The sequence below is a fragment of the Desmodus rotundus genome, chromosome 3 (assembly GCF_022682495.2).
Source record: "Desmodus rotundus isolate HL8 chromosome 3, HLdesRot8A.1, whole genome shotgun sequence".
In the NCBI taxonomy this organism is placed as follows: Eukaryota; Metazoa; Chordata; class Mammalia; order Chiroptera; family Phyllostomidae; genus Desmodus; species Desmodus rotundus.
In genome coordinates this window covers 13,035,589-13,058,397 of record NC_071389.1, presented here as the reverse complement: position 1 = coordinate 13,058,397, position 22,809 = coordinate 13,035,589, and the positions used below count along the sequence as shown (strand labels likewise).

At 38.0% G+C, this 22,809-nt stretch overlaps 1 protein-coding gene across 6 annotated transcripts in view; it reads right to left on the bottom strand.

Annotated features, from left to right (window-relative positions):
* Window positions 1-570: 570 nt before the first annotated feature.
* The window catches only part of CDC42 (cell division cycle 42), a 44,859-nt gene continuing 22,620 nt past the window's right edge, over window positions 571-22,809 (bottom strand). For 5 of the 6 annotated variants that reach the window (XM_024554345.3, XM_024554346.3, XM_053920307.1 and 2 more), the window contains exons 2-6: window positions 19,794-19,948; window positions 17,413-17,485; window positions 7,462-7,571; window positions 7,143-7,340; window positions 571-2,079 (exon numbers count right to left, since the gene is read on the bottom strand). In XM_024554345.3, coding sequence (XP_024410113.2) covers window positions 1,990-2,079; window positions 7,143-7,340; window positions 7,462-7,571; window positions 17,413-17,485; window positions 19,794-19,898 — 576 coding nt within the window. In that variant the 5' untranslated portion in view covers window positions 19,899-19,948 and the 3' untranslated portion in view covers window positions 571-1,989. Of the gene's footprint in view, window positions 2,080-2,698; window positions 3,571-7,142; window positions 7,341-7,461; window positions 7,572-17,412; window positions 17,486-19,793; window positions 19,949-22,809 lie in introns of those variants that run through there. The other variant, XM_024554347.3, reaches the window with a different exon arrangement.

Below are 22,809 nucleotides of genomic sequence, written 5' to 3'. Positions count from 1 at the left end.
GATTCTCAGACATATCAGTATAATGCCCTTAAAGGTAAATGAATAAAAAATATGTCCCATATTTGGATTCACAGCACAGAATCTAGAATCTGATAGAAGCAGTTTGGGTTAATCACCAGGAGCAGTGGTTCTCAAACTTGGCTGCATTTTGGAAATACCTGGAAAACTTTTAAATACCCCATTGTTCAAGCTGCATTCCAGCAAGCAACAAAGTTTGAAAACCAAAGATACACAAAACTTGGAGGAACTGGCTGCTTCCCAACTAATCGATGAATTAGAGGTGTGCTTCCTGAACACCTCTTTACTAAGAACTACTAAGACCTCATCTGGTATTGAAAGAGGAGGTTTGTAGGCTACCTGCCAGACTTAAGGAGAAGGCACAAACCTGAATATGTGGAGGAAAAAAAACATTATCTCAAACTGAATGCTGGAAAAATAAAAGCACATAAAAATAAAGCTTTAAAAATCTTATCCCAAAACTTGTTAGAAATTGATGTTAGTAAGAGTCAAGTTCCCACACCTAATTATCTAAAACAGAGGCGGAGGGAAAATAACAACCCCCAGGCTGACTTGTGAAGGGTATTTTTTTGTTTGTTTAATACATCTGAAAAGAATGCATATACAAAGAATTGAGACATGAGAAAGCATCGGTTCAACACTAATGAATCTACAAGAATTAGGATTTGGGGAAGATGGAGAAGATTACCTAAACATTTTTAAAAATTGGAAACTGCAACCAAAAGAAGCTGATAAAATTCCTATTAACACTTAGGTAGAGTCTTCATAAGACTCTCTCCATGATTTTTATTAAACTAGAGAGCCTCAACTGGCTGCTCTAGGGTTCCTCATGCAAAACAGAAATAAGGGGAGTCCCCTGACTGGTCCCCATGTTGTTAAATGTTCTCCCCACCCCCACCCCACCCCTAGCTTCTTAATGAAGCAGGTCTCCATCCTCATAACTTGAAAGAGGATGTGAATCATTCCACAGACATCTGTCTTCTAGCACCACCCCTCATATATACCAGGTCTTCAGCTGTGTTCTAGAACACCATATCATACACTATTAAGCTGCAAATCTATGCTAAGCATGTAAGACACTGACTGACAAGGAAAAAATGTTTTTTAAATTATGTACTCAACCCATTTGGTATTATTTCAAAAAGTGCAATACTTTTCTTATCAATGAAAGAAGTTAGAAACTAACTTCAAAAAAAATCAGCAAAAAAAAAAAAAAATCGCAAATGGCTAACAAATTTCCTTGACAGTCAGTCACATATATAGTGCATCCTAGAAAAGAGGAGGGGCAAGACAGGTTCCACCCACTTTCATGAGTTTCATCAAATACTGAACCTACTCAAGGGTGGAGAGAAAAGGCAACTTTCAAAAAGGAGTATGTTATTAAATGAGGCATTCACTATACTCCTTCCTAAGAGCACCAGGTGGGGAACATGTTTTCTAAACTAGATCTAGGAAGTGGAATGTGGAATCACTCCATCCTCCTCCCCTAAAGGGCTGTCCAATGGTTAATGAATTTTTTAAAAAATGACTAAATAAAAACAAACCCCCCACACACTCCCCCCCCTCCAAAAAAAAGAAAGAAAAAAATAATAAAACTAGATGTCCCAGATCACTCTCCAGAGTGGAACCCGGGAGCAGCTTCAACAACCCGAATTAGTTACAGAGTCATCACAAGCATGCCTTGCTTTTAGACAAACTTAACAAAAAAAAATTTTTTTTCAAAACAACAAAACAAAAACTAGTACTGATCACTTTTCTGACAATACACAATTACTCAAAATTAACTAGCACTGAGAGGGGGAAAGGAACCATACCTATGGGCCTTGTTTTATACGAGTGCATATGGGTAGGTGCAGGGCATTTGTCATTATTGCAAAAACGAATTTTAATTTTTAATCTTTAGTTTGATTTAAACATTGCTTTTAGTATGATGCCGACACCAGCTGTGCAGAAAGGACTCTGGAGAGATGTTCATAGCAGCACACACCTGCGGCTCTTCTTCGGTTCTGGAGGCTCCAGGGCAGCCAATATTGCTTCGTCAAATACATTCTTTAGGCCTTTCTGAAAAGGGGTAGAAAGAAAAAAAATGGGCCATCTGATTTTCAGAATAAAAAAGTTGAAGCTCAAAAACATTCAATCCCCCAAGAGTTGGTAAAAAACAAAACATTAAAAACAATCCTGAATCTCAACACAATCATCTCACTTCACCAAGTTTTGTCCAGGCAGGGCCCTGGAAGGATCCAGCAATTCAGGAGCAGATATTCATGAGTGAGACAGTGGTCCTTTGAGAAAGCTTTTTGCAGACCAATGTATGTCACAAGAAGCAAACAAGCACATGTGTCATTTGCTCATTCAGTATGAGTTTTGTAATGTGCTGCTGAAATATTTTACAAACAAGTGAAAAAACAAGTGAAGCAACTCTGCATTCAAGTGAAACAGCTGGATATGAAACTGGATGGGGAGGATGGGCACCAGGCAGTGGCATCCTTATTATGTGAAGGCACAGGCAAAGATGGAAAGAGCGATTACAGTGGCTGCATCAAAGATATTCACTCTGAACTCCTTTTATCCCACCAATGAGACAGAGCCAAGGAGATTCAAGGAAGCAAAAATGTGGGTATCTGATACATATGTAAACCTAGAGCCCAGTCAGTGCAACAGGAATAAAGCTTCATCAGGCATTTATACAAACAATTGTATATTTTTAATTTTAAAATTTGAAGGTAACCACAATTGTATGTTTCCCTCACAACAATAAAATCAGAAGCAGGAAAATATAAAGGTAGTGGCTTTACATCTCAACATTAACAAACCTTAAGTCGACTGTTAAAATGGATGCTATTCTTAAAAGATAATGTAACAAATAATCTCATAAAGCAGTAGCAGATACATCAATATCTTTCCCACCCCAGACTGACAAATACTCCACTACAGCACAGACAGCCAAAGCAATAGCAACACAAAGTTTCACTGCACAAAGGAAAACCAGGAAAAAAAATTGTCCCTTCCCCATTACACTCTACTAGCAAGTCACCCTTTTTCCATTAAGTTTGTCATGCAATTACAATTAACAATTGATCATAAGAGTAAAATGATGTTTGTGTTATTTTCTCCATCTAGAACTAAGATCTAGAAGTGTTAAAACTCTTATTTTCTCCAAGAGGACATTCTTAATGCCAGATCAACTTCCCTTTTGCAATAGTAATCCAAACCAAAAAGCTCTGAGCATCAGGCAACTCAAGCAGCAGAAAGTAAACAAATCCAACTTGACTACTGATCATAAAAAATATTCTGTAAGATATTGCATTCTTGATCAAAAACTAATACAGAGGTTGCTCTAAGGTGGTAAGTAAAAAGACGCAGAGGCTTTCAAACAGGATGGTTTTATTCCTTTGTTTTTAAGTGATCTTTCTACAGTAGTGGGACAGGAAGCAGCAGCAAAGAGGGAAAGGAGAAAACAGTTTAGAATATACAGCACTTCCTTTTGGGTTGAGTTTCCGGAGGCTCGAGGGCAGCTAGGATAGCCTCATCAAACACATTCTTCAGACCTCTCTACAAGACAGAGGGAAGGAGAGAGAACAGCAGCCAGGTTAGAGGATTAGAAAGACTAGCAGATACAATAGCAGTCTGGATTAAATGGGCTGAATTCACAGAAGCAACGAGCCTTAAGAAAAATAACTGCCAGAATGTAGAACTTAAGCTCATTACTAGGACAGCACATAACTGAACAGAAACTTCTTACTTCAAAAGATTAACTGAGCAAGAAAGTGGTTTTTGTAAAAATATCATATGTTGACTTCTAAAACAATCACACTTTGAAGTCTAATATCACAACATTTCAATAAAAATAATGGCAGAAGAGAAAAATGGATATTGTATATTTAAGCCCTGTAAGTTCCCAGGATTTCTAGTGATAAGAATGGCACAAATGGCTGGGGGAAGGGGAGCAATGGGGGAAAAATTGGGACAACTGTAACAGTATAAATAATAGAAAAAGTTAAAAAAAAAAAAAGAATGGTACACACATTTTGAAATCTACTAAATTTCAGGCTTCTGGGAATTCAGCCCCTGAATAACTGAAGGACACAAACAGCAGACTAACAGGCATGCTACATGTTTCTAGATTCAATGACACAACCGGATGGGATTAATCAGGGTTTCAGAGTTAACCAGTTTCCCAGAACAAAAAGGTTCAGACATTTAGAAAGAATGTTAATTGTTCAAGAGTATCAACTAGGAAAAATTTAAAGAACAGACTCTAGAAACAGCATACACTTCAGTTATTCAGTAATGTTATCAGAGCAAGTAACTACCACCCAAGTTATAGGAAAACAAAGATGGGGTCCTAGAATGAGTTTTAGCAAGCAGTCTGATGCTTTAAGGTGTCTGCATGGGTATCAGAGCATAAAAGCATGGAGTGAAAACAGAATATTCTCAGATCTGCAGGGATTAAAACACATAAATACACTTACACCGCAGGCAGAACTCCAACGTGACAGTGTGACTCAGTAGTACTGGTACCTTGGGCCCAGGTCTATGGACTCCCCTAAACTCACCTAAATCTGAAGCCACAAGTTTACTACCCAAAGAAATTTCGTATGTTCTTTAGGTCAGTTTGATCCCAAATAAAAATTTCACAAAAGTCCCAGAATACAGCTGCAATAACGAATGCCAGCCCCAAGTTACCCCAGGTGTCCCACCCCCACCCTAACCCCACGATGGCCCCACCGTGGCACCCCAGAGGACTGGCACCTACACATTCTATTAGGTAAAAAATAAATCAGAAATAAGTAAGTACTTAAAAAGAAGCAAAGAGGTTAAAAAGTTTTCTTCTTTCCCTATCTTTTACAAAGTAGAAATGGCTAAACAAAATTTAAAGTTACTCTGAAATTCTTTCTGCACATATAGGAGCAAATTCTGGTAGTCAAATACAGAAGGAAGAAGAAAGAATGGAAAGGGAAACATTATTTCCTAAGAAAAAAAAAAAGTAGAGAACTGCTATTAGAAACTAAGGCATCCCTTTAATAAGCAAATCCTTTTTTGCTTATTGACAAAGATCAGCTAATCCCCTACAAAACAAAACTAATCTTTGCTTTTACCCACACTACCTGATTATATAGGGTTCACTTTTAGAGGAACCAACAAACCGAATTTGGAGTCCTAAAGTTCTAGCTCCCAAACATAACCAGAAACCCCATTTTCTACCTTCTCCTCTTTTGACTTCTCCAACTTCAAAATCTGCTAAGAAAAATATTGTTGCTAAGACCTTTTCAAATTTGTATTCACTGCAAACTTACTTACTATGTAAATCTGTTCATATTGTACACAAATCATATATGAAAGCATCCAATTTTCTAAAATAAGCCTTACCAGTGACCTAAACTTGGGTCAACATGACCTACCTGCCTTCATTTCCCCCAAAAGCAAACCATACTTAAGAGGAAAGGGGTATGCAAAAGATGCACGTAGTTAGTCATATTCTGACACCCATGTTTCACAGATATCCCTCCCCAAAAGACACACAAACACTTCTGAGGATGATATAAAACCCCAGAAGCATCAGGCCATTTTAAAAACTTCAGTCAGTACTGTGTGTGAGAAAATGCAAAATCTTATTTAGCCCTGGCCAGGTAGTTCAGTTGGCTGAGTGTCGTCCTGATTTGCCAAGTTTGAAGGTTCGATCCCCAGCCAGGACATATATGAGAATCAACCAATGAATGTGTGAATAAGTGAAACAACAAATCAATGTTACTCTTTCTCTGTCTGTCTGTCTCTCTCTCTCCCTCCTCCCCTCTCCCTGTCTCTCTAAAATCAATAAATTAAAAATAAATAAATAGCCCTGGCTGGTGTGGCTCAGTAGATTGCGTGCCGGCTTGTGAACCAGAGGGTCACCAGTTGATTCCCAGTCAGCGCACATGCCTGGGTTACGGGCCAGGTCCCCTGTAGGGGGCATGTGAGAGGCAACCTAACATTGATAGTTCTAACCCTCCCATTCTCCCTCCCTTCCTCTCTGTCTAAAAATAATAAAATCTCTAAAACACACACACACACACACAAGAACTAAATTGCCAAGGAAAACTGGGTTTGGGAGAATATTAGGCCTTGAAATTATTCTGTGGAATATCCGGGTAAGCATGAAAATTTTATCTTTAAATATCCAGCCTAACATTAAACTGAAGGTGAGTAAACTATGTCTGGGCCCCACATATTAAATACTTAATACATGCAAAATATGCAACTATATATTCCATTTATTTTAGTATACATATAAGATGAATGTCATTTTTAAAAAAACTCTTCCCTTCAACCCTACCCTACCTAACTTATTTAGGCATGTTTGCTCATTGTTCAAAAGTCAAAGCACTGGTAACTATTAAATAAGAGTTCTGTGCTAATTATTTCCATAATTCTTTCCTTTGCCCCCAGGAGGAGAATCAAATGGGAGAGTCAGTCAGCAATAGCCATGAGGGTTGACAAGATAGAAACACACAGGTCAGTTACAACTCTCAGTCTAAACACTCTAACACTGCTCCCTGTCCTCAGAATCTGACGTTTCCCATGAAGCTATGAGAAGAGTTCCAAATAAATCATTCAGAAACACACAGAGGAAAGAGGGCCACATGAGGAAGGAATGCCTCCAAAAACTTTAAACGCTATATAAGCATACAAAAGAAATAGCTACAGCAACTTTTTCTGACATAAAAGTCTCTACTATGACTAATTCCCTATCTCAGACACAGTGTAGCACCAATTATCAGAACTGACCAAAAAAAAAAAAAATCGGTTCTATTTAGATGAAAATTTAAGGAGGGGCATGGCAGAGGATATCATTGTAAATTTGTGCTCATCTGAACTTTTCCTATAATTTTTTTTTTAACATCACCCCTGACCACTACAAAGGACTCAGTACAACATGGAAGCTGACTAACACAAGAGCTCTACTTAGAGACTAATAATTTTCTCTATGAATAGAGACCTCCTTCATACACTATGAAGCTGGTCACAAGTCTTCCTGGGCAGCTTTCTTGAGCACTACGGACCACTGTTAGAAATAACCCCTGAACCCTAATGCTCTAAGAAACTATTCAGCTGTAAATGAAAACAGGCTTCCGCACAGTCCTCACCTGTGTGAGTGCAGAACACTCCACGTACTTGACAGCCTTCAGGTCACGGGCCAGCTTTTCAGCAGTCTCTGGAGTGATAGGCTTCTGTTTGTTCTTGGCAAGTTTCTCAATAGTTGAGGGGTCATCTCTGAGATCAATTTGGGTCCCAACAAGCAAGAAAGGAGTCTTTGGACAGTGGTGAGTTATCTCAGGCACCCACTAGAGAAAAAGTATTTTTAAAAATACACCTTCATTAACCCACAAGCCTCTAAAACTATTTACAAGTCAATAAAAGTTCTGTGACAACCTTTTTCAGGATAAGAACACCTGACCGACTCACCTTTTCTTTCACATTTTCAAATGAGGATGGAGAGACCACTGAAAAACAGACTAGAAATACATCTGTTTGTGGATAACTCAGCGGTCGTAATCTGTCATAATCCTCTTGCCCTGGGGGGAAAAATATTAAAAAATCAGCTGAATCTTGATGTCCTCATAGTATTTAAATTGCAAGTCAATCAACAAATTAGGTATGCACCTAACAGCACAGTGATTCTAATGAGGAAACAACTTATCTAATAAAATGTATGGCTTTATAATATTTGAGAAAATTCTCACTGAGCTTATTCTATTTAAAATCTCAACCCATTAGAATAGGAATGAAGGCTATGTATTATCTGCTTTATTACCAGTTTGTAGTTTTCAATCTTTATGTCCATTAGTAATCTAACAAGAATGTAATAAACACAATAAACTGTTGCTACAGAAAGAGTTAAAAATTGACTTCCGGCCAAGATGGAGGCATAGGTAGACACACTGTGCCTCCTTGCACAACCAAAAGAACAACAACAATTTAAAAACAAAAAACCAGAACCGAGAGAAAATCGAACTGTATGGAAGTCCAACAACCAAGGAGATGAGGAAGAAACATTCATCCAGACAGGTAGGAGGGGCAGAGACGGGCAGCCGGGCAGAGAGGACTCGAGGCAAGGCGGCAGCTGGCGAACCCAGCAAGGTGTTGGATTGTGGAGCGGGGTGGGCAAAGCTGCAGCTGGCCAGCAAGGCAGCAGCTGGTGGACCGGGTGACAGACCGCGCAACCCAGAGTTCCAGAGTGGGGAAATAAAGCCTCAAACCACTGATTGAAAACACCTGTGGGAGTTGAGGCGCCAGTGGGAGAAACCCCCAGCCTCACAGGAGAGCTCCTGGGAGAGACCCACAGGGTCCTAGGACATACACAAAGCCACCCACTCGGGAAGCAGCACCAGAAAGGTCCAACTGGCTTGTGGGTAATGAAGGGAGTGACTGAAAACCAGCAGAGAGCAGAGCAAAAGACCACTGCTCCCTATCAGACCCCTCCCCCACATACAGTATCACAACGAGGCAACGAGTGTTACCTGGCCCTGGTGAACACCTAAGACTCCGCCCCTTTATACAACAGGTGCGCCAAAACAAAACAAAACAAAAAAATGGCCCAAATGAAAAAACAGATCAAAGCTCCAGAAGAAATACAACTAAGCAACTAAGAGATAGCCAACCTATCAGATGCACAGTTCAAAACACTGGTAATCAGGATCCTCACAGTATTGGTTGAATTTGGTCACAAATTAGATGAAATAAATGAAGGCTATGCTAAGAGAAACAAAGGAAAATGTACAGGGAACCAATAGTGATGGGAAGGAAACTGGGACTCAAATCAACGGTGTGGACCAGAAGGAAGAAAGAAACATCCAACCAGAAAAGAATGAAGAAACAAGAATTCAGAAAAATGAGGAGAGGCTTAGGAACCTCCAGGACATCTTTAAACGTTCCAACATCCGAATTATAGGGGTACCAGAAGGAGAAGAGGAAGAACAAAAAACTGAAAACTTATTTGAACAAATAATGAAGGAGAATTTCCCTAATTTGGAGAAGGAAATAGACTTCCAGGAAGTCCGGGAAGCTCAGAGAGTCCCAAAGAAGCTGGACCCAAGTAGGAACACACCAAGGCACATCATAATTACATTACCCAAGCTTAAACAGAAGGAGAGAATCTTAGAAGCAGCAAGAGAAAAGGACACAGTTACCTACAAATGAGTTCCCATAAGACTTGTCAGCTGATTTCTCAAAAGCGACCTTACAGGCAAGAAGGGGCTGGAAAGAAATATTCCAAGTCATGAAAAGCAAGGACCTATATCCAAGATTGCTCTATCCAGCAAAGCTTTCATTTAGAATGGAAGGGCAGATAAAGTGCTTCTCAGACAAGGTCAAGTTAAAAAAGTTCATCATCACCAAGCCCTTATTATATGAAACGTTAAAGGGATTATCTAAGAAAAGAAGACTGGGGTGGTGTGGAGGGATGGGGAGAAAAGGCACACAACTGTAATTGAATAACAATAAAAAAAAAGAAAGAAAAAGAAGATTAAAAATATGAACAGTAAAAATGACAGCAAACTCAGTTATTAACAACCACACCTAAAACAAAAACAAAAGCAAACTAAGCAAACAACTAGAACAGGAACAGAACCACAGAAATGGAGATCACATGGAGGGTTATCAACAGGGAAGTAGGAGGGGGAGAGGAGGGAAAGGTACAGAGAATAAGTAGCATAAATGGTAGGTAGAAAATAGGGGGAGGGTAAGAATAGTATAGGAAATGTAGAAGCCAAAGAACTTATATTTAAGACTCATGGACATGAACTATAAGGGGGGAATGTAGGAGGGAGGGGTGTGCAGGATGGAGTGGAGTGAAGGGGGGGAAATGGGACAACTGTAATAGCATAATCAATAAAAAAAAAATATATATATATATAAAAGAAAGTTAAAATCCTATCAGATCTGATTAAGAAAGGATCACACCAAAATGATCTAAGGAAACAAAAATCTCAGTGAAACCCAGCTAACAAAATCCACTGCCCGTTCATGACTACCAAAGCAGGTTCACATGTTTACTTAACATGTGCATATAAGACCAATATCTGAAACCGAGAATGCCTAAAAAAAATAATTCAGCAAGACTCAATGGATGGTAAATCCATGCAGAGAAATTCTGGTGAAAATTATGTATGGTCTAAATGGTTCTTTATAAACCGCGGGGTGGGGGGGATATAACTACATTGTGAAGAAACCAGATATCACCTTGACTAAGTGATAAAAACCATCACCAGGGAGTGGGAGATGAATACCATGTGCCTCCAGATTTATATCCTAAAAAAGATACAGCACTACTGTAGTAGTCCAAACAAATACCATAACCTAAATCTAATCATAAGGAAACAGAATACTCAAAATGAGGAACATTTTATAAGAGGAGGAAAAAGAGAGGATGGATCTGTATTATGTAAAAATAATGTCATGGCCCTGGCTAGTGTGGCTCAGTTAGTTAAGAGTGTCATTCCATAGACCAAAAAGCTGTAGGTTCGATTCCCAGTCACAGCACATACCCAGGTTGTGGGTTCGATCCCCAGCTGGGGTACATACGAGAGGCAATCAATCAATGTTTCTCTCTCCCCCCCTCCCTCCCTCCCTCTCTCTCCCTCCCTCCCTCTCTCCCTCCCTCTCCCTCTCTCCGTGCCCCCCACAAAAGCAATGAAAAAATGTCCTCTGGTGAGGATTTTAAAAAACTGTAATAAAAATAATGTCATGGGAAAAAAATGTCATGAAAGACAAAGAAAGGCTGAAGAACTGATTCAATTAAAAGAGACTAAAAAGAAATGACAACTAAACGCAATACACAGTATTGTACTGAAAGCAGAAAAAAATGGAACTGGAGCAATTGACAAAACTGGAATATAGACATTAATTTATCAATGTTGAATTTCCTGACTCTAGTACGTAAGAATGTCTCTGTTCTTAAGAAATATGTACTTATTCAAGGCTAAAAAGCTATGACGTACGCAACTTACTCTTAAATAACTCAGGGGGAAAATTAAGCCCTGGCTGGGGAGCTCAGATGGTTAGAGCATCATCCCTATATGCCAAGGTTGCTGGTTTGATCCCCAGTCAGGGCACCTATAACAATCAACCAATGAATACATAAGTAAGTGGAACAACAAATCAGTATCTGTCCGTCTCTTTCCCCTCCTTCCTCTCTCTCTCTAAAAATCAATAAATTTTTTAAAAAACAAATGTGCATATATGTCTAAAGACAATAATAAAGCAAATAGGGCAAAATGTTAACAATTGGTAAATTTGATTAAAGGGTATATGGGGCTCCTGGTACTATTCTTGCAACTGTTCTGTAGCCTTGAAATTATCGTCAGATTAACAGATTTTTAAAATAGCCATACACATTTCCAAAACTGTGAGGGGAGGAGAGGACTCACAGGGGAAGGATTTAACACTCCAATTTCAAAACTAAGCTACAACAATCCTACGTATTAAAAAGAAGTATTTAACACCACTGAACTCTACACTTAAAAATGGTTAAAAAGAAACTTTTTGTTATATATATTTTACCACCATAAAAAAAATTTTAAAGGGGAAAAAATACAAATTAAATATTTTGTCTGCCAATAAATTTGGTTTGGGCCACCACTGAGAAAGAATACAAGAATTTAGAGTAGCTATCAAAACATGATAATTAAAGATATTACTATTATTGCCACTTAAATCTTTACATAACACATCAATGTAGACAATAAAGGTATCTTCAGGACAATAGAGAAATTTTAAATAAAGGTTATATAAGGCAAAATAAAAGAGGTTACAAAACAAAATCATCAACAGAACCTCTAATACTTATTGAGTACTTACTATAACAATAGGCTAAGGTTAGAGTAAAAGGAATTCAAAAGTATGCACTTAGATATATAACTTTCACTTCTTAAATTGTAACATATAATTACAGAAATGGAAGGGATTAAAAAGGAAAAAAATGGGCCTAAAGAACACAAAATCAGCCAAAATCAGCAACAATTCCCTCAATATAAACTGCCTGAGCTCTAGCACTAGCTGGAGCTTTGAAACCTCACATGCCTAAGATCCAATAAAGCAACAAAACAAAAAATTAATTTAAAAAATAAGATGAAAAACCAGTTAACAAACCGTCATAAATAGAGATAAAGATGTTCATACACCTTTATTTAGTCTTCCCTATTCAAACGGAATATATTTCAAAAAATTAAGCCTGACTTAGTCTAGAAAAGACTTCATTTTTAGTTATTTGGCCCCTACAAGCAGGGATTAAAGTTAGCATCAAATACAGATCCGAGTATATATTCCTGAGCACCACTAAAAGCATCAAAATGAATGTCCAATGTTTTACATGCAACCAACCTTCTATTCAGATGGACTGGTGACAAAAACCCAATAAAGCCATTCTTTGTGAATACTAGATCCAAAGCAGTTTTGGTCAGTCCATTTATTTGTGATAAACAAGCTCTCAAAGCTATAAAAATCTTTCTTTTCCTTTCCCAAACAGGAAAAAAGAAAATTCAGAAGTAAAATCATTCAATAAACAAAAAGAGTTTACCTTACCTCTACTTGTGCTACGAGTGCCACATTTAAGGAAACAGAATGAATACGGTATCCCCATGGTGAGCAAGACTCAACATCAAAGCATACTTTATCCAGGTAAAATTTGCCCTCTTAGTATGTCATAAATGCCCATTATTCACTCAAGATAGAGGCAGCACTATCAATTAACATCCTTTAAGGTATATTAACAAGATCAAAAAAATTTGATTCTGCCCTAGCTGGTGTGGCTTAGTGGTTTGAGCACTGGTTTATGAACCAAAGGGTTGCCAGTCTGATTCCTGGTCAGGGCATGGGTCAGGTCCCCAGCTGGGGGCCTGCAAGGGGCAGCCAATCAATGTTTCTCTCTCACATTGATGTTTCTCTCCCTCCATTCCCTTCTCTCTAAAAATATGTAAAATCTTTTTAAAATTGTTTTATTCTACTGTGTAAGACAGGTTTGGACACAAGTCAAATATACCAACTCTAACAGCACACCGTAATGCCACCTAACTTCAAGCACTTGTCAAAAAGCAGGGGTACATTTCATAGGTTGCTGATCTTTTCCTTGCTTATAATCTCATATTTAAAATTCAAATTCAAGAGGAATTAAGTCAGTTTGAACTGAGGATTCAAGTCCATATGAATTCCAGTAGGATATTATAAACACAAGAAGAAAGCATATAAATATTTCATAGTATTTACCACTACAGATTAAAACCTAAACATTTTTTCTCAACCAATTACTCAAAATTTAATGGCACTTAGTGATCCTGCTTCATCTGCGTCATGGGACTTACTCTCCTAACATCTTTTAGCTCATGAAAAAAAAATAACAATAATAAAATCCAGCCCTGGCTGGTGTGGCTCAGTGACTCGAGCACTAGCCTGTGAACTGAAAGGTCGCCAGTTGGATTCTCTGTCAGGGCACAGGCCTGGGTTGCAGGCCAGGTCCCCAGTGGGAGTGTGCAAGAGGCAATCTCACACAAGGTTTCCCTCCCTCTCTGTCTCCCTCCCTTCCCCACTCTCTAAAAATAAATAAGTAAAATCCAAAAATAAAGGGAACACTCTGGCCTGAGATTCCTATCTTTTTATGTTTAACATCAAAAATCTAGACTATTCCATGTTAAAGCAGAATCTACTGAAGATTCAAATTGTAGTCAAAACACCCCTCTGGAAGATTCTATAATAGTGCTAAACTAGAGACCAAAGCTATAAATATCTCTATGGGGAGCACTGTAATTCCTGCAAATGTAACTGAACAACAAATGCAGAAATAACCAGACAGTAGAAAACACCTTAAAGAAGGAAAGGAGATTATTTTTTAAAAACAAAACAAAAACAGAATCAATTAAACCAGGTCAAACTGCACCAGGTCAAATTGACTTGTTCTGAACATTATTCATCTAAAAGGAAGAATAATATTATCTGTGCACTAAACACATCCCAGGCACTGCACTGGGGTTTTTTAATGTAATACATAGCTCCTGAGTTATTACATATGCATACACTGTTAAAAGTTGATCATCATTCAGTCTTCGTAACATCCCTAAGAGAAAAGTATTTTAAACTTTTTACAGTTCAAGGTAATTAAGCTCTACACAGTTCAGTAACTTGCCAACTATCTAGCTAACTGGTCTATCTAGCCTCAAAGTTCACATTTTCTCTTTTCTATTACCATGGTAACACCTGAAATGACTGAGTGATTGTAATTACAATGATTAAAATTCAAAAGCAAAGATATCTTCTAAAATCTGAACCTAAGAAGAGTGTATGTAAATAAAATTAATGAAGATAGGAAAAAAAATCTAAAAGCTAATGTAAACATAAACAAATGAACCAACTATAGTCCAAATAACATAGCCACCCTGGATTGAAGGATGGTGGTAGGGGCAAGTCCTGGTAACTTGGGAACAAACAACTTCGTATGCTATTAGATTAAAGAAAAACAAAACTGCAAACAAATCTTGAACTCTTATTTGTTTTTCATAGTAGTATGGTATAGCAATTCTAAAGCTATTTGGTGTGTATGGTAGAATTGAAAGTGAGTAAATAGGGATCTTTTGGGGAACCAATCCTCTAACTATAGAAGAAAAAGAGGTAAAAATATGGAATTGATGAAGGAAGGCAAAGACAACTCCTAGAGTAGGACTGCACTGGAGATAGCAACAAAAATTTATTATCCAGATTAGCGTGCTAATATTATTGTCCTTAGTAGAGAAATGATACTCAGGACAAGCCACTGTGATGCAGAAATTAAATCAAAATACAAAGTGACAAGAACAATGTGTGGACTGGTGTGGCTCAGTGGGTTGAGCATCATTCTGCAAACCAAAACGTCACTGGTTTGACTCCCAGTCAGGGCACATGCCTGGGTTGCAGGCCAGATCTCTGCTTGGTGCCATGCAAGAGGCAACCGATTGATGTTTCTCTTGCACGAGGTTTCTCTCCCTCTCTTTTTCCCTCCCTTCCACTCTCTCTAAAAGAAAAAAATAAATAAAATCTTTAAAAAAAAAAAAGAATGTGTGTAAAAATGTTTGTACAGGGAAAGGTCATAACATAAAAAGAAAACTGCAAATGGAGCCCAAATGTTAACAAAGTAAGTTAAATTGTGGTGTGATCTGCCACATAGCAGATAATTGTGTAACCATGAAGACTATAGCATACAAGTACAACACTGACAGAGGTCACCATATTTTTTGAGAGAAAAAGGCAGGTACAAGGTGGGGAAGAGAATAATATCCTTTTTCTCCTATGTATAAAAATAATAAATGTAAAGGAATAGCTCTGTTGAGGACACTAAGTGTGATTGTCTCTGGATATAAATGTCTTTTCATTTCCTCCTTTTGCTGATCTATATTTTGATTATTTTTTTACACATAATATGCAAAACCTGCATCTCTGTAATAAAGAACAACATTTAAATTTTGACATAAAAAAAAATTTGGCGGTGGGATGACTCTACAACATTGGAAAAAGCCTATGATAAAGATGTTACATAAAAAAAGCTAAATATAAAACTGTACACACAGTAGTAAAACATATGCAGGAAAAAAAGAAACAAAATAACTGTGGGGAACTCACTAGCAAGAATTTACTGTTGTGACAGGAGAGGCAGAAATAAAGTCGTAACACAGAGGGAGAAGCCTATCTCTGGGCTTAAATGATATTATTTAAATACAACTGTAAGAGCTGCAGCCAGAGGTGAGATAGGAAGACTATTAAAAGAATTCAGCCCTGTCTGGTGTGGCTCAATGAATTGGGTGCCGGCCTGAGAACCAAAGGGTCGCCGGTTTCGATTCCTAGTCAGGGCACATGCCTGGGTTGTGAGCCAGGTCTCCAGTTGGGGGCACACAAGTGGCAACCACACACTGATATTTCTCTCCTTTTCTTTCTCTCTCCCTTCCCCTCTCTCTAAAAATAAATAAATAAAATCTTTAAAAAGAACTTTGCTCTATCTATAGAATAAAATACTATTCACCAATAAAAACAAGCTACTGATACACACAGCACAGATAAAGCTCAAAAACATTATGTCAAGTGAAAGAAATCAAACACAAAAGACTACATATAGTATGATTCCATTCATATGAAAATCTAGAAAAGCAGAACTATTGTGACAGAAAGCAGACCTGTGTTTACCTGGGGCCATGTCAAGGGAAGGAACACAAGGAAATTTTTAAGAAGATATATGTTGACTATGGTGGAGATTATAAAACTATAGAGTCAGCAAAATTATCAAACTGAACACTTAAAAAAGTGAATTCTATTGTAATATACTTCAGTAAAGCTAAAAATACTGATTAAAACTTAAAGGCATATAAAATAAGCTTTAAAATTTGAAAATAAAATTGAAAATTAATTTTAAATTGTCTTTTTTCTGCATATATACAGTGCCTCCAAGGACACACATAAAACAAAATTCCTCACCTATTGTGAGATATATATATATATATATAGTCATTATTTTATTTTTTCTACTTTCCAAGTTTCCTCTAATATACCATTACTCTTACAATTTTTAATTCATAAAAATTTTTAAGTCTAAGACACTATTAGAAAGCCACAGATCTCTAAACTTAACTGCTTACTATTGTCTCTCCATTTCACCCTCCTGACTAGAATCCAGACAGCTTCTCAAAATGATCAGTGCAATGCACTCCATAAAAGCATTATGTCAACTGGCAGACAGTGAGAAGGTAACTCAAAAAAGTGAAAAATTTAGAATTCCTATATGTCAATACTAAAAGGACAACTGTCTGAAATTTTCCTACGGCTAACTGAACTAAAAATTGAGAGACGTCAGAAATTAAGATGTGCAGCCACTAATAAAAGAAATAACACTGAGAAACTGAGTATACTTAAGAAAGAAAAAAAATCTGTTCCTTTAATTTGAAAAGTTGACCACAAGTGTCAATACTATAAGCTAGACACTAGATCAACCTCACAATATCCTCTAATGTAGTATAAAACAATAAGCTATCTGTATGTTATAAGAAGGTACCTGTACATATATTATACACACACACACATATTAAATGAGCCTTCAAATTTCATGGAGTCACAATGCCATTTGTCTATGGACTCTGCTGTCACCCTGCTTTCTCTCTTTCCACACCATCCATCCAGGGTACTCCTAACTCCTATTTGCCACTCCCAGTCTGGGACTGCCTCTTCGTCAGGCAAAAACCATCATAATATTCAATACTGCTAAATTATTAAAAAAAAAAAAAAAAAAGGCAAGTGGTTTGCTAGTATGCTAGTTTCCAAAAAAATGTCCAAAAATAAAAATAAAAAGTAAAAAACCAGCAAGTGTCATAGTTACACACCAAAACATTATAACAGACATCAAGTTTTCACCTGCAGTATCAAAAAGTCCAAGAGTATATGGCTCTCCACCAATCATAACTGTGACTGCATAGTTGTCAAAAACCTAAAAACACAAAAATACACAGTTAGTGTGCAAGGGGATGGTCAGAATGAGATAGGATAATTCTTAGGCTACGGCAATGTTTCCTTTCTAAGACACATTCTTCTCTTAGCCCACATCTTCCTTATACAACCAGCCTTGCCAAGCAATCCCTTGAATGAGCTACACAGTTTGTGGAAAAAGTAGTAGGGGGTGTGTTCTGGAATGTGTGCTCTGCCCAGAAGACTGGATAAAAGCCACAGAAGGGGTTAAAGATGTCACAGGAGCAGAATACCTAGCTATACAAAATAACCCTGTTCAAGTTTGAAAATTTCGAGACAGTAGTTTAATCTGTCCCAAAATCTGATGTTCAATCTGATTTCTGAAAAGTTATTTCTTCACAGACCATTTCCTCTTAACCTAGAATTAAAAGCTCCCAGATCTATAATAATCTTTCTTATTTCAGGGTTCAAGATAAGAAAAGCCTTGTGCCAACAGGCCCATTAGAGAGAATGAGGGTTTCCTCAAGGTAATCAAGGGAAGTGCCCAGTTAAAGGCTAGCAGATTATTTGCTAGGTTTTCATGAATAAAACTTACGTTATTGGGTACAAACCACATGCCTAAGATACCTTCTTTGACTAGATGTTTTATTTATAAATAGACTGTAAAACCCATGACAAACTCAATTTATACTAATATGGTTGTACTAAGTTATTTGTGAAAATGGGAGATAATGGTGCTACGTGGAAAAAGACCCAACACTAATTCATGGACGCCTTTGAATTAATTTACAATTAAAACACAATGTTTTCCAACTAAGAGGATACTACATTTTAAGATCAGCCCTGTTTAACCTTTTAGTTATCTAACACTAATTTTCTGATTCATGTTTTAATAAGTTAGGGGCTTGTTTAACTATAAACAAGAGAGGAAACAAGGGCATGGGGGAATTGGTAGTTAAAGGAGAGTCAGTTCTTGATAACAAGAACACGGAAATGTAACTAATGTGGTTAAGCTCTCAAACCATACAGGTTATTTTAAGTCATAACTAACCCTTTCCCAGAGATTCCACATACAAACACATATATAAAACACCCACAAGCCCACCTTAAACAGAATGCCTACCAAAGTCATAAAACAGTCTCAGAAATGTTTACAAGAAAATAATGTTTATGGAAACAGAAACACAAAAATTCTGATAACTGCCCTCCCTCCGAAACAAGATCCATGTACCTCTAAAAGTCCCCTAAAAGTCCCTTTCAACCTCAGAATTTCTTTCACTTACAACGTCCCCCAATGGGTCAACAGAAAAATATGATTTTGTATTTAATTATACCTTCAAATCCCCCCCTCCAAGAAACCTAATCTACTACACAGCCTTGGCCTACATCATTCTCTTTACCTCCCTGGGACATTACAGACTATCAATTCCAATTAAACATAATTACAAAGCCTTAAATAATTTATCTCTTAATGCTCATGTCTCTGAAGATTAACCTAAAGTATGCATACATTTTCTTTCTTTTTACTTATAAACAATATTAATCCCATATTAATCTACGTAGGGCTTCATAACTCCTACAATAGCTCACTTAACAGAGGTGAATGTTGCCAGGCCAAGCCAACCCTACATCCCTCTCACCACTGAATAAACATCTATGTTTAACATAATTATTATATCCCAGGTTGGGACAAACACTGGATCCTCAAATACATTCTTTTTGTCTCACTCTCTCACTTCGTTATCTTTGTTATTCCCATTTTCCTCTGCTCTTCCAAGGAGCTAATAAAAAGATTTGTGGGAGAGGACCCCCAAAGGCTTCTTTGGTGTTCTCATAACAAAAGCAGGTCTTCTCCACCCCTAAAAACCAGTTTGGAGCTCCATTACTGCTAAGATAACAGTTCCATAAGATTCTTTTCTACTCCCCCTCAAAAGAGTAAGTGTAGACATACTACTTTCTCTGAAGTTACAAGGCCCCCAAAAACATCCCAGAAGTCTTCCAACACTGATTAATCATTGGCCAAGATATCAAAAAAAAAAAAAAAAGTCACCTCATTCCAAGATGTAGAGCATACTTCTCCAAACTGAGACCATCTATTGGAGTTTTGCCTCCCAGCACTTCTTGCAAACCCTTGTGTCACCCCTTCTGACTTTCCACTGATTTTTCAGCTGTTTAATTTTAAAGTGTTTATAATTTACCCATGAGAAGTCAAGATCTTTAAAAATAGGAAACAAAGGCAGACAACAAATATTTCAGTACACACAGAGAGTTTTCAAAAGGATATCAAATTATATTATGTTTCACTAACAGATGAAAGCCTTTATACTTACAGTTGGTACATACTCAGATGGAAATTTGTTTGTTGTGTAGGATATCAGGAGACATGTTTTACCAACGGCACCATCACCCACAACAACGCACTTAATTGTCTGCATTGCTGAAACAGTTTTCTATCCACTTTAAATATTTCAAATCCGATGATGACCTACAAAAAGATTTAAGATATTTGTTGTATTTATTTGTGGATATATATGTATTTTCTTTCTTCACCTAGCAACAGGTTCACTCATTCAGAGCAAAAACAGAACAAGTACCCCAACTACCACGACTGAAAGAATGTAAAGAGAAATAGTGACTTGCTCAAAGTCACAATAATATATAAGAGTCAAGTTGCTGATGTTTGGATGTTTCCACTTAAATGGTTTTTTAAAAAGTTCAGCCCCGGCTGGTGTCAGTGTACTGAGCACCAGCCTGCAAACCGAAAAGTCGCTGTTTGGATTCCCAGTCAGGGCACATGCTGGGTTGCTGGCCAGGTCCCCAGTCGGAGCGGTTTTCGAGAGGCAACTGATCAATCTATCGCTCACACACCAATGTTTCTCTCCCTCTCTTTCTCCTTCCCTTCCCCTCTCTCTAAAAGTAAATAAATAAAATCTAAAAAAAAAAAGTTCAAAGTGGTCACCCTGACTGGTGTGGCTCAGCTGACTGGACATCACCCCAGAAAGCGAAAGGTCGCCAGTTCAATCCCCAGTCAGGGCATTTGCCTGGGTTGGCGATTAGGTCCCCAGTCAGGGCGTGTAGAAAAAGCAACTGATCCATGTTTCTCTCTCACATCATGTTTCTCTCCCTCTCCTTCTCCCTCTCTTCCCCTCTCTCTAAAAATAAACAACTAAAATCTTTTTTTTAAAAAGTTCAGAGTTCCAGCCAAGATGGATGCATAGGTAGAAACCCTTCACTTCCTCACACAACCAAAAGAAGGATAACAACCAATCTAAAATCAATAAACCACCGGAAGTGTCAGAAAATCAAACTGCATGGAACTCCGACAACCAAGGAATAAAAGAACCAGTCAACCAGACCAACCAGACCAGTAAGACAGGCCAACAGAGAGAACCCGTGCAAGGCTGAGGACCAGGCAGGCGAGGGTGACCGAGGTGACAACAGTGCGGGCAGGGCTGACTGAACAGGGAAACTGAGACTCAGGGCTGACTGTAGACTACTGCCGGGGGCATTGCTGCAGGGGGAGAAACTCCCAGTCCACAGCCCGTTGGAAAGCAGGGCTAGAGCCCAGCAGAGCTGCATTGTTCCCTCTCCAGCCCCTCCCCCACAGGCAACCCAGCAGCACAACAAGAAGGGTTGCCCTGCCTGGGTGAATAAATACTTAAGGCCCCGCCCCCTTACAACTTAACAGGTGCGCCAAGACAAAGAAATAGGGCCCAAATGAAAGAACAGAGCAAAACTCCAGAAAGAGAAGTAACGGATGAGGAGATAGCCAACCTATGTGATGGAGAATTTAAAGCCCTGGTAATCAAAATGCTCACAGAACTGATTGAACTTGGTCGAAAATGAAAGAACAAATGGAAGATACCCAAAATGAAGTAAAGCAAAATATTCAGGGAACCAACAGTGACAGAAAGGAAACCAGGACTCAAATTAACAATTTGCACCAAAAGGAAGAAATAAACATCCAACGAGAAAAGAATGAAGAAACAAGAATTCAAAAAAATGAAGAGGCTTAGGAACCTCTGGGACAACTTTAAACGTTCCAATATCTGAATTATAGGGGTGCCAGAAGGAGAAGAACAGCAGCAAGAAATTGAAAACTTATTTGAACAAATAATGAAGGAAAACTTCCCCAATCTGGAGAAGGAAATAGACTTCCAGGAAGCTCAGAGAGTCCAAAGAAGCTGGACCCAAAGAGGAACACACCAAAGCACATCATCATTAAGTTACCCAAGATTAAAGATAAGAGAGAATCTTAAAAGCAGCAAGAGAAAAGGAGACAGTTACCTACAAAGGAGTTCCCATAAGACTGTCAGCTCATTTCTCAAAAGAAACCTTGCAGGCAAGAAGGGGCTGGAAAGAAGTATTTGAAGTCATGAAAGGCAAGGATCTACATCCAAGATTACTCTATCCAGCAAAGCTATCATTTAGAATGGAAGGGCAGATGAAGTGCTTCCCAGGTAAGGCAAAGTTAAAGGAGTTCATCATCACCAAGCTTATTATATGAAATGTCAAAGGGACTTATCTAAGAAATTGAAAAAGATCAAAAACTATGAACAGTAAGTAAAGTGACAACAAACTCACAACTATCAACAAATGAACCTAAAAACAAAAGAAAAACAATGAAAACAAAACCTCAGGAAACAACTAGAACAGGAACAGAATCAGAGAAATGAACATCACATGGAGGGTTTTCAGTGGGGAGGGGAGGAATAGTGGGAAAAGATACAGGGAAGTAGTAGTATAATTGGTAAGCATAAAATAGACAGGGAGACAGGAACTACTATAAAGGACACATGGACAAAATCAAGGGGGAGGGTGGAGGTGGGGGAGGGAGGGGGGTTTGGATGTGGTGGGGTGGAGGGATGGGGAGAAAAGGCACACAACTGTAATTGAATATCAATAAAAAAATTTAAAAAATAGACAGGGAGAGGTCAAAAGTGGTATAGGAAACAGAATTCAAAGAACTTGTATGTACAACCCATGGACATGAACTAAGGGGGAGGGAATGCTGGAGGGTTGGGGGGTGCAGGGCTGAGGGGGTATAAAGGGGGAAAAATTGGGAAAACTGTAATAGCATAATCAATAAAATATACTTTTAAAAAGTTCAAAGTGGTATAAAAAGCAGCATATTTCTTATAATGAAAGAAAAGAGGCTCTTTCTAGTTCAAAATGAACCCCATTTACTGTGTGAAGCATTTAGTGAAACTTTTCTTTCAGCTGTATGTGTACACATGTTGTATGTATACATGCTATGTGTACTAGACTGCAATATAAAGGCCACTACTTTAAGAATTGTCCATATATCCAACCTTAGAGATACAGTTACTCAGACTATAAACAACA